At 46.9% G+C, this 18367-nt stretch overlaps 1 protein-coding gene across 1 annotated transcript in view; it reads right to left on the bottom strand.

Annotated features, from left to right (window-relative positions):
* The window catches only part of Zc3hav1 (zinc finger CCCH-type containing, antiviral 1), a 52528-nt gene that overhangs the window by 22243 nt on the left and 11918 nt on the right, over nt 1-18367 (bottom strand). Inside the window, exons 2-6 of the mRNA XM_052720895.1 lie at nt 14706-14841; nt 10597-10849; nt 6272-7303; nt 5498-5596; nt 3399-3522 (exon numbers count right to left, since the gene is read on the bottom strand). Coding sequence (XP_052576855.1) covers nt 3399-3522; nt 5498-5596; nt 6272-7303; nt 10597-10849; nt 14706-14841 — 1644 coding nt within the window. The remainder of the gene's footprint in view (nt 1-3398; nt 3523-5497; nt 5597-6271; nt 7304-10596; nt 10850-14705; nt 14842-18367) is intronic.

Here is an 18367-nt window from a genome sequence, read left to right on the forward strand (position 1 = left end):
AAAAAAGAAGAGAATTGCCCATAAAACAATTGGCTAAGCCAGCTGGTGGTGGCGCACGCCTTTAGTCCCAGCAATGGGGAGGCAGAGGCAAGCGGATCCCTGTGAGTTCGAGGTCAGCCTGGTCTACAGAGTGAGATCCAGGACAGCCAGGGCTACACAGAGGAGAAACCCTGGCTCAAAAAAAAGTAACAACAAAAACACACACACACACACACACACACACACACACACACACACACACACACAATGCTCTCTGGCTTTTTTGCTTTCCTATTTTTCTGTGTATAACACAGCTTTCCGGAGGCTACATAGTACTTAACTTCAAAACAGACTTAATTTTTATTTGTGTGTATGTATGATGTTTTGTGGGTATGATGTGTTTGTGTATATGATGTGCATGTACATGACGTGAGTATATGTATGTGAGTGTGTGTATATGACATGTGTGTATAATGTATATGTACATATGTGCATGTGTTTATATAGTATATGTGTATATGATGTGAGTGTATGTGTATGTGTGTGTGTATGATGTATGTGTGTATATGGTGTGTACACGCAGGCACATGCATGGAGGTCAAAGGACTATACTTAGAAGTAGTTCTCTCCTTCCCCAGTGGATTCTGGGGGTTGAACTTAGTTCGTCTGCTTACATGGAAAGCACGTTTATCCATCTTCCAGCCCTACTATTATTTTTAATGTGATATACTGATAGCTGCAATTCACATACACAAATCCTCAATATGCTGCTGAGATGGAAGTTGGAGAATTGCTGTTCTATGAAAGAGCTCTTAGGTCCTTGATCAGGAAAGATCAGGGGAACTTCTGGTAACAGTGGGTGACAATGTTGGTCACAGAAGGCCTACAATATCGCTAAACACTGCCCACCATATACACATACACACATACATCACATACACACATACATATACATATGTATACTCTTAAACATCAACAGTCTCAAGATTGAGAAACTGGGTTTACATAGAGAGAAAAATGTCTTACCTGGGGGAGGGGAGAAAAAAAGTCTCATCTACATATGAGAACAGCTAATGCCGCCCTCTAGTGGCAGAATGCGGCAACACGGGACACCTACCAAAAGTTTCTAAATTCCACATTCACTTCCCTCTTGCACTCAAACCTAAATGTGGTCATGTGACTATCACACACACACACACACACACACACACACACACACACACACACACCCCCTGCCCCCACCAACCCTAGCAAATGCAGTAATATAAGCAACCCTCTTGGAAGCTTCTAGAACAGAGATGGACACAAAAACATAGGTACACAACAAACTTCTGTACTAGAACACATGGAATTATTCACACCACATGTTGTGGGGGTGCATGTGTACATATGTGCATAGAGACTAGAGGTCAAACTTAGATCCACTATGGTTTTTTTGGACTGACCTGGAACTCACCAAGGCTAAGCTGGAAATCACCTGCTTCAACTTTCCTAGGGCTGGGATTACAAATACACACCCCTGTGTGTCCTGGGGATTGAATTCAAGCACTTTACTGACTAAAGCTATCTCCCAAGCTTCAAATCTTATTTTTTTTTAAAGATTTTTTATTTTAAAGATTTATGTATACAGAAGAGGGTGCCAAATCTCATTACAGATGGTTGTGAGCCTGGGTGCTGGGAATTGAACTCAGGACCTCTGGAAGAGCAGTCGGTGCTCTTAACCTCTGAGCCATCTCTCCAGCCCCAAATCTTATTTTTAAATTAAGAAATTAAGCCAAAGCTTATTTGTCCCGAATCACTTAGTGTTTCTTTTTAAAATGTGTGTGTGTGTGTGGGGGGGGGGTTGTGTGTATGTGTGTGTACAAGCATGTACATGGATCTACATGCATGTCGTGGCCAGAAGGACAACGATGGCTGTCATTCCTGACACCCTCCATCTTGTTTTTTTCAGGACAGGGTCTCACTGGCCTGAAGTTCACCGAGTAGGCTACATTGGCTAACCAGAATACCCTAGGGATCCCCTGCCTCTTGCTTCCCAGTGCTGGGATCACAAGCACACACTACAAACCCTGCTTCCCCCGCCCCTCCACCAAGAGCTGACGACCAAATCCACGGCCTGTGCTTGCTAGGCAGGAGTTCTACATGGAGCTAGCTCCTCATATCTGTCCAGCTTTTTATTTATTATTTGTTGTTGTTGTTTTGTTTCTCGAGACAGGGTTTCTCTGTGTAGCCCTGGCTGTCCTGGAACTCACTCTGTAGACCAGGCTGGCCTCAAACTCCATCCACCTCTGCCTCAGAAGTGCAGAGATTAAAGGCATATGCCACCATGCACAGCTGTGTCTGTCTGGCTTTTTAAAAGCATGGGTTTGAGGGATATAACTCAGGTTCTCATACTTATAAAGCCAAGTTCTAATTTTTTTGGTGTTATACCTGTGTGTGGGCACACATGCTACATATAGCACATGCGTGGAGGGCAGGGGAGACATTCTCTCCTTCTGCCTTACTGAGGCAGGGCCTTTCCCCTTTCTCCTATTATGTGGCGTACTCAGGGATAGCTGGCCACCGGCTTCTGCATATGGGAATGCTGGGATTCCAGATGTGGGCCACCTCATCTGGCTTTTTCATGGCTTGCAGGGACAATTGCTTTCATCCAATGAGCCATCTTCCTGGCCTCACTTATGGTTTTTTTTTTTTTTTTTTTTTTTTTTGTTTTTTGAGACAGGGTTTCTCTGTGTAGCTTTGCGCCTTTCCTGGATCTCACTATGTAGCCCAGGCTGGCCTCGAACTCACAGAGATCCGCCTGGCTCTGCCTCCCGAGTGCTGGGATTAAAGGCGTGCGCCACCACGGCCCGGCCACTTATGGTTTTTGATAGTGATGAGCTATTAAAGAGTATGAACTAGGGGCTGGAGAGATGGCTCAGTGGTTAAGAGCACTGGTTCAATTCCCAGCACTCACATGGCACCTCACAATTGTCTGTAACTACAGTTCCAGGGAATCCGACACCCTCACACAGACAAAACACCAATGCACATAAAATTAAATAATTTTTTTTTTTAAAAAGGTATGAACTAGCTGGATGGTGGTGGTGCATGCCTTTAATCCCAGCACTTGGGAGGTACAGGCAGGTTCTGTGGAGTTTGAGGCCAGTCTGGTCTACAGAGCGAGTCCCAGGATGGCCAGGGCTACACAGAGAAACCCTGTCTCAAAAGAAAAAGAAAAAGTATTGGCCTCTGTGCTGTGTTTTTCTGAAGGGCACACCTACAGACCAAATGATCACATCACTGTTCATGTCACTCGAGTTACTAAATAGTCCCAGAATCCCTAGCATTAGGCAGCTTGGTGTCTCCCAGGCTGAGCTGGAAGCTTCCCTCTGTTCGAGTTGTAGATCCCATTAGCCAGAGGACAGCCACCAACTTACATTTCGGCTTGGGGATTGCAATAGGCCTTCTCGATGTTCTCCATGTCCTGGAAGTCCTTCCAAGCATTAGCTATGCACACCTGCCACCGGTAGGGCAGATGGAAGTGGTTCTTGCTACAGCTGCCTACAGTGACAGAGAAGGGTAACAGTTAGGTGTGGGTTTCTCACCAGTTCAAGTTCACTGCTGACGTCCCGCCTGCCAGGCCAGCCTGTCCTGCCTGCCAGGCACTTCCCCGGCAGCCCTTCCCTGATGCTGGTCTCTACTTGGGTTGTATGTCATCTACTCTAGTTCCAATGCAAACTCATTAGAAAATAAAAGTCTGGGCTGGAGAGATGATCAGTGAGAGCACTGTCAGCTCTTCCAGAGGGCCTGGGTTCAATTCCCAGCACCCACATGGCTGCTCACAGTTGTCTAATTCCAGGGGACCAGACGCCCTCTTCTGGCCAGGACAAGGAACTCTAGAGCAGGCGGCTCCTCATCTTTCTTTGAAGCCTTTATCTCAGAGACCCATCTCTTCCAGAAAGGATACAAGTAACTCGTCTACTCCATTATGATCTGACTAGTATTTGAAATTCCTTAAGGCAGCATCTGATACCCAATTTGGGCTAGATGCCAGGTATTTGCTTATTTTAAGCAGTCTTCCTGTTTGTGGATACGCTGGTGCCCACTTGAATTACAGACAATGAAGGAAAGCTGCATCATTGTTAAGCTTAGGCTCTCAGTACAAGCATCAAAAGATGCTAGAATGGACACTTGCTGAGTAAGGAACTATTATAATCCCAATCCATGGAAACACAGAAAATGCTTTTTAAATGATGAATGTTACATTTAAATCATTTAAATTGTCTTATTTTTTAAATCCCATGTAGGTGCGCTGTATTTATCATTTCTTCTCCTTCCTTCCCTCCAGGCCCCCTGTACCTCACCTCTTGGACCACCTTGAAGTCACGGCCTCTTTTTATTATTGCTGTCATAGATGTATACAAGGTATACAAGTGTGTGTGTGTGTGTGTGTGTGTGTGTGTGTGTGTGAGAGAGAGAGAGAGAGAGAGAGAGAGAGAGAGAGAGAGAGAGAGAGAATAAATATATAAATATAATCTGCTGGGATTTTTAAAAAGACTTTTATTTGTGTGTGTGTGTGTGTGTGTGTGCATGCCTGCATGAGTTTACATAGACCAAGTGCATATAAGTGCCCATGGATGCTAGGAGAGGGCAATGGATTCCCTAGAGCTGGAGTTACAGGGGGTTGTAAGTTGCCTTGTGGGTGCTGGAAACTTAATCCACATTGTCTATATGAGAGCAGTAAGTGTACTTAACCTCTGAGGCATCTTTCCAGCACCTTAAATCATTGTAAAAATGTTTAAAAGATACACGGCTACTTTAAAATAAAAAGGCACCACAGGCCGCGCAGTAGTGGCACACACCTTTAATCCCAGCACTTGGGAAGCAGAGGCAGGCGGATCTCTGTGAGTTCAAGGCCAGCCTGGTCTACAGAGTGAGATCCAGGACAGCCAGGGCTGTTACACAGAGAAACCCTATCTCAAAAAACCACCACCACCACCACCACCACCACCACCACCACCACCAAAACACCCCAGAGGAACTCACGCAATAGGACGGCTTGAGATTTATATGATTAAAAATTTCATTAACAAAGAAGGAGGAGGAGAAGGAGAGAGGCTGTTCCGGAGGAGGAAGAGTTGTTTTCTTCAGTGGCGTAGACACTGGTAAGCTGCCTGTGCCCCTGTAAATAACCCCACTGGGACTTGTGTAAGCAGTCCTGACTAAACTCAGTGGGCCATTACAAAAACGAAACATGAAATACAGGGATAACCAGAATTCATGTGTACCACACTGTCAAAGATTTGAAAAAAAAAAAGAGAAAAGAGAAAAGAGGGAGTAAAGACTGAGGGAGTCGGAAAATAGCCAAGGCACAGCGGAAAACGTTTTCTCCAAAAATCAAACAGAATTATCCTATGATCCAGTTCCTTATCTGATTACTCAAAGGCAGCGTCGTGGTCTTGGGCAAGCACTGGTGTGTGCCATGCTCACAGAGTATTCACAGTGGCTAAAGGATCTTTCAGAAAATGCAACTTACTCTGTTGACAGCCCTTATACAGATGGTCCTGACAGATTTCCTTCGGGTCACGATCATTCATCCTAGGGGACATAGGACTTGTGACGGAGCACAGGGGATCTGCAAAACAAAAGAAGATGCATGTATGCCAAAAATGAGGACACCTGACCTCACAGTGAGGAAAACATCAGAACGGGGGTCCACTGACCGGGGAATATCTTTCTGTACGCTGCAAATATGCGTTGCTCTGATTGGTTGATAAATACAGCTGTTTGGCCTATGGCAAGGCAGCCTAGAGGCAGGCAGGAAATTCAAAGAGAAAGATAGGAAGAAGGTGGGGGGAGACTCCAGCGAGCCGCCCAAGGAGCAACATGTAATGGGACGCAGGTAAAGCCACGGAACATGTAGCAATACATAGATTAATACTTGTGGGCTAATTTAAGATATAAGAGCTAGCTAGCAAAAGGCTTGAGCTATGGTCATGCAGTTATAATTAATATAAGCCTCTATGTGTTTACTTGGAGGACGCAAGTGGGAGAGATTTGTCCCAACAGCCGGCAGGCTGGGACACAGGAAATCTTCCGACTACAGTCCACGCTCACGTGCATCCGAGGATTCATGGGCTGCCCCTAAGAGCCTACACAGTCCCTCTGTAAAATGAAACATAGACACCAGGACCCCAGGGACTCCTGACTATGAAAGGATCGCAATTCTGAGGCAGGGAACTCAATGCTATGGTGCTGTGTTTGTCTCTCCCTGTGCCTTCAAGCCTTGGGGGTCCCCTCTGTGACTTACACTCAGGAGAGTCTGAGGTCATCCTTGAGAGCTCACTGGCTGGGCTCACCGAGGCATGTGCGGGGTTCTTGCCAAGGGTCCCAGAGGCTGCAACTCTGGGGCTCGAGGAAGGGGGAGGTGACCGAGGCAGGCTGCGGGCCTGTTCGGGGGCAGTGATCTTCTCAGGCATCGTCAGGGCCTGGTTTCTCAGACTCTGAACTCCAGAACACACTGCTTCTTTTCTTTCAGTGACTGCTGCTTTTACGCCAAAGCCGGCGGCGGCGGCACTTTCAGACACATGAGAGGTTTCATTCATCATTGGACTAGAGCCGTTTGGTGCATTATGGGTGGATTTACTAGCCCAGACTGCATTTCCTCCATATTTACCACCCAGGAATGCCAAGTCTTGGCCACTGTCGGCGATTCTGCCAATGGTCTGGGGATCCTGAGGGTTAGCTGCACTCTTCCAGTGGTTGCTGGGTAATGCCATTTCTCCTAGACCGTTGGCTGTGGCCCTGTTACTTTGAATTCCTGAGGCTGTTCCTTCCATGGTCGCTCCACCAGCGTAACTATCAAAAAAAGGGACGCGCTGGATATCTTGAGTCTCACTCTTGCCCTCGACCTCCATGCGGTGTCCGGAAAGCTTGCCCGGTTTCATGGTCACGGCCTCACGGGTTTGTGTCACGTCGAGATGAAAGCCGCGGGCAGCTCGACTTGGGGATGAATCAGAGCGATTCCTGGAAAACGAGCCATCTGGATCCCCATTCTCTGAGAACTTCAGGCTTGCTCCCATTTGACTGGTTCCTCGGAGACCCGCAGCCTTGGATGTAACCGAGGAAAGCTGTGCACAGTCGTGAGTCCCCAGGTACTTGAACTTCTGGGTGACATCTGCAGACACATCCTCCAGGGAATCCTTACAGCTGGTGACGTCTGGGCTGGGTGGACCAGACTCCGGAGGTGAGGCAGCTGGGAGAAGTTCTAGACTGTTCTGAAAGAACCGGTCTCTGCTTTTGCTTCTACCTCTGGGCCCGCCTCTGCGATGTGGATGGGGAGCTGGAAAGAGAAAGCCAAAGAGAAATTCAAGCTCAGGGCCTACCTCGCTGCTCCTTTGCTTGTGCAGCCCTGTGAACTGAGTTTCCAAACTGGTAGCTACAAACCTCAAGACAGCAGTCTGCGGCTAAGGTAAGAGGAGGACCCCATGCTCTTCCGGACTCTCCTGGGGCTCAGTGAGTCCGAGGCCCCAAGAGCCTGGTGAGGCTGTCTCCAGATTCTAGTCCCGAGTTAAATGTCATTACTACAGTGAATGAAAGCTGGACTGGAGAAATTAGAGAAAAATGTCTACAATGCACAGCGATTTCACTCATTATAAAATGGGTACATTATATGGGTATATTATAATATGGGTACATTATAATATGTATACAGTATTCTGCCTGCATATTTGCCTGTAGGTCAGAAGAGGGCGCCAGATCTCATTACAGATGGTTGTTAGCCACCATGTGGTTGCTGGGAATTGAACTCAGGTCCTCTGGAAGAACAGCCAGTGCTCTTAACCACCCAGCCAGCTCTCCAGCCCCTTGTTTTGTTTTTCCAAGATAGGGTTTCTCTGTGTAACAGAGCCTCAAATGTCCTGGAACTCACTTTGTAGACCAGGCTAGCCTCAAGCTCACAGAGATCCACCTGCCTCTGCCTCCCAGTGCTGCGATTAAAGGCGTGCACCAAGTCTGGCTGCTTAACCATTTCTAAGCATCCGTTTCCTCATGCTTAAGTGAGGTTAATAAATAATAAACCTGCCATCGTTCATCGTTTTGCTGTGAGGAATAAAGAAGTATTCTGGGTGAAAGTCTCCTGTAAACGATAAACCATCTCCAAAATACAAATACAATACAAGAAAAAGTACAAGACGTACTTTTTCTCTGCATTACTGTAGCATCTTAGAGTCAGGTATTCTGTCCGCTTCATAAAATTCACCTCCTTCTTTATCTACTTTAAAAAGACAAGGAGAGCCAGAGAGATGGCTCATTTGGTAAAAGTGCCTGCCACAAAGCCTGGATAACCTGGACTTAATCCGAGGGAAGAGAGAACTCCTGTAAGTTGTCCTCTGACCTCCACACATGTGGCTATACACACCCAAAATAAATAATATTGTCACGGTGGCTAATTTTACATCAACCTGACACAACTGGAGTTTTCTGAGGAGCAAAGCCCAACTGAGAGAAAAACGCCTCCATAAGATCCAGCTGTAGGGCATTTTCTCAATTAATGATTCACAAGGGAGGGCCCAGCCCATGGTGGGTGGTGCCATTCTTGGGCTGGTGGTTCTGGGTTCTCTAAGAAAGCAGGCTGAAGCCAGGTTTGGTGGTGCATGCACTCGGGAGGCAGAGGCAGGAGGATCTCTGAGTCCCAGAACAGCCAGGGCTTCACAGGGAAACCCTGTCTTGAAAAACAAAAACAAAAAGGAAGAAAGGAAGGAAGGAAAGAAGGAAGAAAGGAAGGAAAGAGAAGAAAAGAAGAGAAGAGAAAAGAAAGCAGGCTGAGCAGGCCATGAGGAGCAAGCCAGTAAGCAGCATTCCTCCACGGCTTCTGTATCAGCTCCTGCCTCGACTTCCTTCGATGATGAACAGTGATGTGGAAGTGTAAGCCAAATAAACCCTTTCCTCCCCAAGTTACTTTGGTCATGGTGTTTCATCACAGCAATCGTAACCCTAACTAAGACAATAATATAACTTAATTTAAATTAAAAGACAAAACTTTTCCAACTAGAACCGTGGGGTGTAATATGAAAACGCTTAACAAATGGTACCACTTCGCACCCCCGAGGACAGTCGCTTCATGAAAACTCCGATGGTGACAAGCACCAGAAGGAGGGCAGACATTTGGACCTTGTGTGTTGCTGGGGGTGGGGGAAAATGGCAGAGCTGCTATAGAAAACAGCACGGCGGCTCCTCAAAACAATGAACACATTTAGAAAGTGGTCCAGAAATTGGGCTTCTTGGTTATACTCCTAAAAGAACTGGAAGCAGGGTGTCAAGGAAATAGTTGAGCACCCACATTCACAGTAGCTACCACGTAGAAACGAACCGAGTGTCCATCAACAAATGACTGAATAAGCAAAATGAGGCAGCCATAGTAGGGACACTATGCAGCCTCAAAACATGAAGGGGCTGGGGAGGTGGGTCATTGCTTAAAAGTGCTCGCTTGCTGCTATTACAAAGCCATGTTGGGCTGCTCACAACTGCCTATAACTCCAGCTCTGGGGAGAGCCGATGTCTCTGGCCTCTGCAGGCACCTACACGCAAATGCATATACCTATTCCAACTGCCACACACATACATATAATTTTTAAGATAAAATAAATCTAAAAATATATACTGTTTATTGTTATTTATGTATGAGAACAGTTTCAGAGAATGCATTGATAGACTTATATATATATTTTAACCACAAAATGTGCATGTGAACTGGGGTGGTGGCCCACACCTTTAATCCCAGCACTGGGAGACAGGCAGTGAGACTTCTTTGAGTTTGAGGCCTGCCTGGCTTACATAGTGAGGCCCTGTCCATCTAATACTACATAATAGAATTCTGTCTTTAGATAGATAGACAGACAGACAGACAGATAGATACATTTATGTATAGCTGGCAAAATGGCTCTCAGTCACCAACCTGAGTTCATTCCCCAGGACCCACAAGATGGAAAGAGAACTGGCTCCTGAAAATTACTCTCTGACTGCCCCACGAAATAAGTAATTGCAATTAAAAATCGTATGTGTACACAAGTGTTTGTGTACGCATGCACACGCAGAGAAAGAGACTAAACTGGAAGAAAGTTAATAGTTGCTGAACCTCAAAGATGTTTGTTTCATTCTCATTTAAAAAAAAAAAAGCTTCAAGGAAAAAAAAAATAAAGTTTATTTTGTTTCTGAAATGAGATCTCTCTATGTAGTCCCGGCTGTCCTGGAACTCTCTCTGTAGAGCAGGCTGGCCTCAAAATCAGAGATCTCTTGCCTCTGCCTCCCAAGTGCTGATATTAGAGGCAAGCGCGCACGTGCACACGCGCACGCACACGCGCGCGCGCGCGCACACACACACACACACACACACACACACACACACACACACACACACACACACACCCTGACAATAATGACTTATCTAAAATCAGAGGCTACAGCTAGCTGTAAATCATTGTCTCAGTTGTATTAAAGGGGTGCATGCCTATGGAAAGGGTGTGGCAGGGAAAATAAGGGGGTTTTTGTGTAGCGAAGCTGAGATTTTACAGATAGCTTTCTTTCGCTGTAATTTCTGTTTGAGAGTTCACACAATTAAAAAGGCAGAGGGCACACCTCTCATGGCAGGGGGATTCCTCCGGGAGTGCTTGTTGTTGCAGATGTCCTGGATGTTCTGGACCACATCGGAACTCATCCCATGCTCCTTCATGATGGCCAGCACCTTTCTGTCCATCAGGTTATGAGACCTGAGGCAGTTGAGATACCCGCAGTTGCCCCGGGTGAAGTGCTCACAGATGTGGAGTCTCTCACAGGGCTGTGGCTGCCCGCAGACCTGTTTCCGGCCCTCTCCTTTGTAACTTTTGCATATCTACAGAAGAGAGAAGAACAATGGGGTGAGAACGTGTACCTGCCACGCTCAATGCACAAGCCCCCTTCCTGTAAGAAGCAGAGGTGTACCAGAAAAAACAATGCACGCACGCTCTCCTCGATGAGATGGACTGAACTGGTGACTTATTTGGGGACAGGCAAGATCCACAGACTAGTTAACAGATGACATCCCGCATAGTGGTGCATTCCTGTAACCCAGCTCTCAGGAGGCAAAGAGGATCCCCAGTCAAAACGTTGCATTTAAAAGAAACGTAAGGGTAAAAATAGTGATGAATTTGATAATTCTTGGAAGAATCAAACTCAAATCGCAAGGCACGGGACATCATAGGAGCCCAAAGGAGGAAGTCTAGTTTGGATCCTGACTTTCTCTACAGTTGAAAGGACACGTGTCTTATCTACAACTTTGCGGTTTTGTCATTTGGTCTCGGATAGCCAGAGCAGGACCTTCTCAAATATGTGAGGGAGTGGGGTGTAAAAAGCAAGAGGAGGAGGGGCGGACAGACAGAGGAGATGGAGATGGTCTCACTATGTAGCTCTCGTTGGCCTGGAACTTTCCATGTACACCAGGCTGGCCTTGAACTCTTAAGAGGTTCATCTGCCTCTGCCTGCCAGGTACTGGGATGAAAGGTGTACACACTCCTATCCCATTTTGTCTTTGTTAGCTGGGATTAAAGGGCACACCGCTGTGTCCAGCCTTGTTTTCAGTTTTTTTTTTTGTCATAAGGTCTCATTATGTCACACAGGCTAGATTTCAACTCACAATCCTCCTCCTGACCCCCACCTGCTGGGATTGCGGGCATGCACCAGTATAATCCAGCTCAGTAAGGAAACCCGTACAGTCTATCTAAACCTGCGGTTCTCAACCTGTGGGTCGCAACCCCTTTGGAGGCTGCACATCAGATATTCACATTATGATTCATAACAGTAGCAAAATTACAGTTATGAAGCAGCAACAAAATAATTTCATGGTTGAGGGTCACCACAACACGAGGAACTGTATTAAAGGGTCGCAGGGTTAGAAAGGCTGAGAACCACTGCTCTAACCAAACACATTTATTTACACACAGCTGCATGGCTGAGAGGTTGGTTTAAAGGCCAAGGTCCTTGAAGCAGCAGGGGGACCTCACAGACCCAGCAATCCTCTAGTTTCTTTCCTTTCCAAGGGCAGAAGGAAAATAGTTGTTGGGTCTGCCTGCCTAAAATCTGTTGGGAGGCAGAATAAACAACAAAACAGAAAACTGTATTGCACAAAATAAGGAGTGCGAGGCAAGTATTCGACCCATGAGATGAGGAGCCAGTGTGATGCGTGACAAACCTGAACCTGAAGGCACTTGAAAGATGAGAATGTTTGGTCTAACAGGCTGTGGGACTGGGTCTGCCTGCCTCCCTGCAAGGGGTCTGGATGCAGGGACAGGCTGACTCCAGGACCAGCGGCCAGAGCCACATCGGCAGCCTCTAAAACCAGACGAGTGCATGTAGCTGCTACAGAATCTGATTCTAGACCACAGTTCTCAAAGTGTGGTGTCTGGACACATATTAGAAATGCAAACCAGGAGCTGGGTTGTAACTCAGTTGGGAGAGTGCTTGCCTACTATACACAAGGCTCTGGGTTCAATTCCCAGTAGCATGCACACCAAGCATGTGTATAATATGAGCCCTCAAGAAGTGGACAGCAGGTTTGTTTGAGGCCAGCCTGGGTTACATAGGGTGATCTTGTCTCTAATAAAACAAAACAATGACCAGGTGAGGTGGTGCACACCTTTAATCCCAGCACTAAGGGAGGCAGAGGCAGGTGGATCTCTGAGTTCAAACTACACAGTGAGACTCTGTCTCCAAGAGCAGGGGCATATAGTACATTGCCTATGATCCTAGCATGTAGCAGCTAAGGCATGAGAATCAGGAGTTCAAGACTAGCCTAGGCTAGACAGTCGAATGAGGTTCAGGACATTTTGAGCTTCAAAGAGGACAACTTGGGGAGTCAGTTCTCTCCCTCCATCCATGTGGGTGCCAGGGACTGAACCCACATCATCAGGCTTGGAGACAAGTTCCTTTATCCACTGTCCCCAACAACTAATTTTTTTTTTTAAGGACAGGAGAGTGTGTCTTGTCCACTGCTTCATTCAGTATTTGACATTGTACCTGATGCATGCAGGCACTTTTAAATCTTTCCTTTAGTTTTTTTGAGGCAGGGTTTCTCGGTGTAGCCCTGGCTGACTCACTTTGTAGACCAGGCTGGAACTTGCAGAGACCCGCCTGGCACTTCTAAATCTTAATGGATGCAAAACAAACCACCACAGGGGCAACAATGCCAGGACTTGGAGCTGCTTTGGTCACAGCGGTGGTTAAAGGCAAAGCCAGGATGATAAATGAGCTAAAGGGACTGGGATCACTTACGGAAGTGTGTGTGTGTTTGTGTGTGTGGGGGGGGGGGGACAGCTAGAAACGGGGTGGAGCATCCCAAGTACCTAAGGACCGCTAGAGCTGGGGGAGGGAGGAGCACGCCCTCCCCCACAACACTCTCACACAATGTCCTACCTTCAAGGCTCCTGGAGCTCAGAGGCCACCTTAGAATCACCTGTTGTGCCGTTTCCCCCAAATGGTGGAATTCTCAAGAGACCTCCGTTGGCTATCTCATCTAATCTATCAGGAAAACCTGAATTCCACCTTCCCTGCAGCTCGGCAGCTCTGCCACCTCTTCCTGTTTCTTTGTCTCCCTCTCTGTGTCAGGCCTGCGCTGGGTTCGCGTTGTGAATACAGGGAGGGATTCCCAGCGGTGGTTACCCTCGGGTCAACATCCACCAACTCTCCACTCCACAGTCCTCTGCAGATGAGACTTCGTTATCTACCGCCGTCTCCATTTTCCTCTAGTAACGGAAGTTCTAGACAGTCGATCAGGCATTCAGCCAGGAACTCAGCTTCTCAGCCTCCCTTCCAGCTAAAATGACCACGTCATAAGCACTGGTCAGTGGGATGTGAGATGTGCTACACACTTCGTCCAGTTCTTTAGAAAGTAAACTGCTGCTCTCGACCTCCATCTACAATCCCACTGACTGAAAACTGTCCACAAGGGAGAAATCCCTGGACTGAGAGATGGACGCCACATTCTGAAGACAACAGATCTAACCTACTAGTGAGTCCTTAGAAGACCGTGTAGAGCCCTCTGCCTGACCACGCAGCTTATCTGCCTGCCTGTATCCAGGCAAGACCCAGAGGCAGCACACTTCTGTAACAGTCCAGTCAACGTTTTAGGCTCTTCTGGCCATTCAGTCCCTGTTGCAACTTCTCAACTGACCAGTGGAGGGGGAGAGCAGCAAGAGACAATCTGTAAACACGTCAACACCGCTGTGCTCCTGTGGACTCTTACTTGTAGACTGGTGGCAGTCCAGCTTTGGCCTCTGAGCTGCAGTCTGCTGACCCTCGACGAGGCTATCAAGGAGTAACAAACTTAAAGTATGTTTTCCTAATCATTAAGTTAGCGCAGAAGTCTCCTGTACAGCAAAAACAACATGCACCTCTGTCTTTCCAATTTCAGTTCAAAGGCCATCCTGATGTAAAGCATCAGCTAAGCCGACTGTGTCTTCAACCCATCCTGTTCACGATGGAATCCCGGGCACACTAGTGGAGGAGGCATCTGGACCCAAATTTGTTGAGAAAAGGATCTCACGAAGCAGCCTTGACTGGCCTGGAACTTGCTATGGAGACAAAACTAGTCTCCAACTCATAAAATCTGCCTGCCTCTGCCTCCCAAGGATGCTGGAATTAAAGCTGTGCCCCACCGTGCCTGGCTTGCTCATAATAATAACCAGAGGGTGCTTAAACTATGATTCAGGACCTACCTCAGGCAGAAAAAAAGGGTCGCTCTGGACCAGGAGTACTGCCAGCTCCTCTTGGTTAAGACCAGAGAGCTCATGGTTCTTCAGGACCTGGAAGTTCTGTTCCGAGAGAACTTCGTGAGAGTACTTGCAAAGGTTCCTGGAAGAAGGGAAGACAGCTGTCAGTGCTTGCACTTCACAGAAGAAAGGAGAAAGAAGGCAGCCACAGACACACGATGCGGATGTAGGAAGCGGGAGGGGAGAGGGAGGAAGGCATCCCGAGTTCCAAGGGAAGGGAAAGGAAGGGGAGAAGCTAACAGAATGCAGAAGGGGTAACTATCAGGGAAAAGAGAGGGGTTACCAGGAGGATAGGGTGGGGTTCGGGAGGAGGCAAGGGCACTGGGAAAGGGGAACACACAAGACCAAAGTGTGATGGCATGGATGCATGAAAACTCCATAATGAAATCCATTACTGTCAGGCGGTGGTGGCGCACGCCTTTAATCCCAGTGCTCAGGAGGCAGAGGTAGGCAGATCTCTGCAAACAAAACAACAACAAAAACAACAAGGTCTCACTATATAACATCAGCTGGGCCTGGAACTTGATATGCAGACCAGACTGGTCTCAAACTCATGGTGATCTGTATGCCTCTGCTTCAGAGTTAAAAAAAAAAAAAAAAAAAAAAAGTAAAGGTATTTAAAAAATAGGGTGTGTGACACACCATTTTAAACCCAGAACTTGAGAGGTATATATGGGAGGATCTTTGTGAGTTTGAAGACAGCCTGATCTACACAGCTAGTTCCAGGCCAGCCAGGATCACAAAGAGAGACACTGACTTAAGAAAAATAAATAAATAAATAAATAAATAAATAAATAAATAAATAAATAAATAAATAAATAAATAAATAAAATGATGATGATAACAATAATAATGTATTTACCAAACAGCTAAATCAGGAGGGTGCACAATTCTTTACAAATTGTATACAAGCACACATAATATCTGACTTTAACTGTTATAATACTTCTTTTGCACATAGCTGTGAAAGAAGAAAAAACTGGGATAGGAATGGGAAACAACCTGTTCAGAAGCCACTGCCCACCGAGAAACAAAAATCACCAAGAGACCTGCAGATGGCCTCATAGCCAACAGCCCTGGACACCCTCCCAGAGGGCCTGAGTTTGGTTCCCAGCACCCACACCAGAGGGCTCACTCTTACAACCTCTATTGTGTTTCACTAATCTGTTCTGCTTTGCAACCAATGGTGATAATTTATATGGCCTTTCCAACATAAAATATTAACACAATGATTCATGATAATGTCGGCTTACTCCTATTCAAAAGATCCTTACTGGGCTTAACTACTTTTATACACACAAACGTTAGAGTGTCTCAATTTCTATAAAATAGCACATAATTCTGCTACCTCTATAAATGATACTACATATTACCCATGTCATGACTGCATTAAAGCATCTGGTTCTGGAGCAGGAAATAGCAGCTGGTTTATTCAGGGCTTATTCCATTTTTTTTTTATTTTTAATTAAAATTTTTCCTTTAGCTGGGCAGTGGTGGCCTTTAATCCCAGCATTGGGGAGGCAGAGACAGAAGGTCTCTGTGAGTTCAAGGCCAGCCTGGTCTACAAAGCCAGTTCCAGAACAGCTAGGACTGTTACACAGAGAAACCCTGTCTCAAAAAATTAAAGAAGGAAAAAAAAAAACTCCTTTAGTAATTGTCTTTCATTTCTAAATATTAAGTATTACCTGCTCCACTACTACTTTTCAGTTCTTTATTCCTGTTAACAGAAATGCAAAATGATCTTATGAAAACTGGTGGGTTTTCACAAACATGAACGTCCAGGTGGAAATCATACTCTAAGAATTAGTTTTGCCAGGCAATGATCGCGCATGTCTGCTGGGAAGCAGAGGTTGGCAGATCTCTGTGAGTTTCAGGCCGGCCTGGTCTACAGAGCGAGTTCCAGGACAGCCAAGGCTACACAGAGAAACCCTGTCTCAAAAAACAAAACTAACAAAAAAAGTCTTTAAAAGTCATTCACATGGGCTAGAGACAGCTCAATCAGTAAAGCGTGTGCCTTGCCATCACGACAGCCAGTTCTCGAACCCCACCCCCCCAAAAAGCTACACCTACACCTGGTAGCTTGTTTGCAGTCCCAGCACAGAAGAAGTGCACACAGCAGGTCCCTAGAGCTCACCAGTCACTTGATGAGTTCCAACTCAGTGATAAAACCCATCTCAAAAAATAAGGTTGAGAGATCCCGAGGAATGATGCCCTACATGAATATGTGTGAGTGCCGTGTGCACGCACATGCTCGCGCTCTCTCTCTCTCTCTCTCTCTCTCTCATGCTATTAAGCCTCTACCAGAACCTTTAAAAAAAAATTACAGACACAGCCCTGTTGGCCACTAGCTGAGTCCTTGAATTCTGGCCAGCCCGTCCAGGCCCTTTGCTTCCAAGAAAGGTGAAGGGCTGGTGACGGCCTCCATCCTCGCTAGCCATTTTCCCAACCGGGCCCTTCCCTTACTTTGCCCACCGCTAACCTTGGCGTCCAGTGTGTTTCTGGTGCTCCTTGATAAGGCTGACCTCGGCCCTGCTAACTTTTGGCTTCTGCTCTGTGGGTTTCAGATAACTGCTCCCACCAGCCTCCACCACCAAGAACCCTCGACAGCTGGGCAGAAACTCCAGCTTATCACCTACTCCCTGAGGCCACAGAGAGCATCTGAAGAGACTGGTAAGCTGAAAAGTGTCTAAAGGTAATCCCCTCCCCCCGTCCCTCCCCCACAGCCCTGTGACAGCTCTGTCGGAGGTGGAGGAGTTGCCTTGCATCCCTTCTCTGTTCCCATAGCCATTCCCATTAATGTTCTTGTTACAGACCTGAAAATAGCCTAGCTGAAGCTCCTGCTCGGGGCCAGCACAGCGCTCAGTGGGTAAAGCCACCTGCTCAAACAGCCCCACAAACAGACAGACAGGTTCCACCTCTGTTAGTCAAAGAGTAAGGAATCCTTGCTTCCCTCTTGGGTCCAGCTCAGACATCCTGACCACAGAGCCAAGCCAACGGGGCTCCCTCTTCTTGGAAGCCCACTCAAGGCATGGATGTCTAAAAGAAGAGTCGAGCTGGGCTGGCTGTTGTCCTTCTGATGGCTCCCGTTTTACTTTTTCTTTCTCCTCTCCATCCTGAGGCAAATTACTATTCCCCCAATCTCTGGTCTTCACAGCTCCCGTCTGCTGCATCTAGTCTGGCAACCCATGCCCAGCTGTTTCTCCACAGGCTCCAGGCATTCCCTCAGCGGCTTCTTACAGGTTTGTTTGTTTGTTTAAGATTTATTTATTATGTGCAGGCCAGAAGAGGGCACCAGATCCCATTACAGATGGTTGTGAGCCACCATGTGGTTGCTGAGAATCAAACTCAGGACCTCTGGATGAACAGCCAGTGCTCTTAACCTCTGAGCCATCTCTCCAGCCCTTCTTACAGGTTTGTCGTTGTTGTTTGGTTTTGCTTTTGGTTTTTCGAGACAGGGTTTCTCTGTGTAGTTTTGGTGCCTGTCCTGGATCTCACTCTGTAGCCCAGGCTGGCCTTGAACTCACAAAAATCAGCCTGGCTCTGCCTCCCGAGTGCTGGGATTAAAGGAGTGCGCCACCACCTCCCAGCTGTTTTTGTGTTTTGTTTTG

The sequence above is a fragment of the Peromyscus californicus genome, unplaced genomic scaffold (assembly GCF_007827085.1).
Source record: "Peromyscus californicus insignis strain IS unplaced genomic scaffold, ASM782708v3 Scaffold_6__1_contigs__length_162567912, whole genome shotgun sequence".
In the NCBI taxonomy this organism is placed as follows: domain Eukaryota; kingdom Metazoa; phylum Chordata; class Mammalia; order Rodentia; family Cricetidae; genus Peromyscus; species Peromyscus californicus.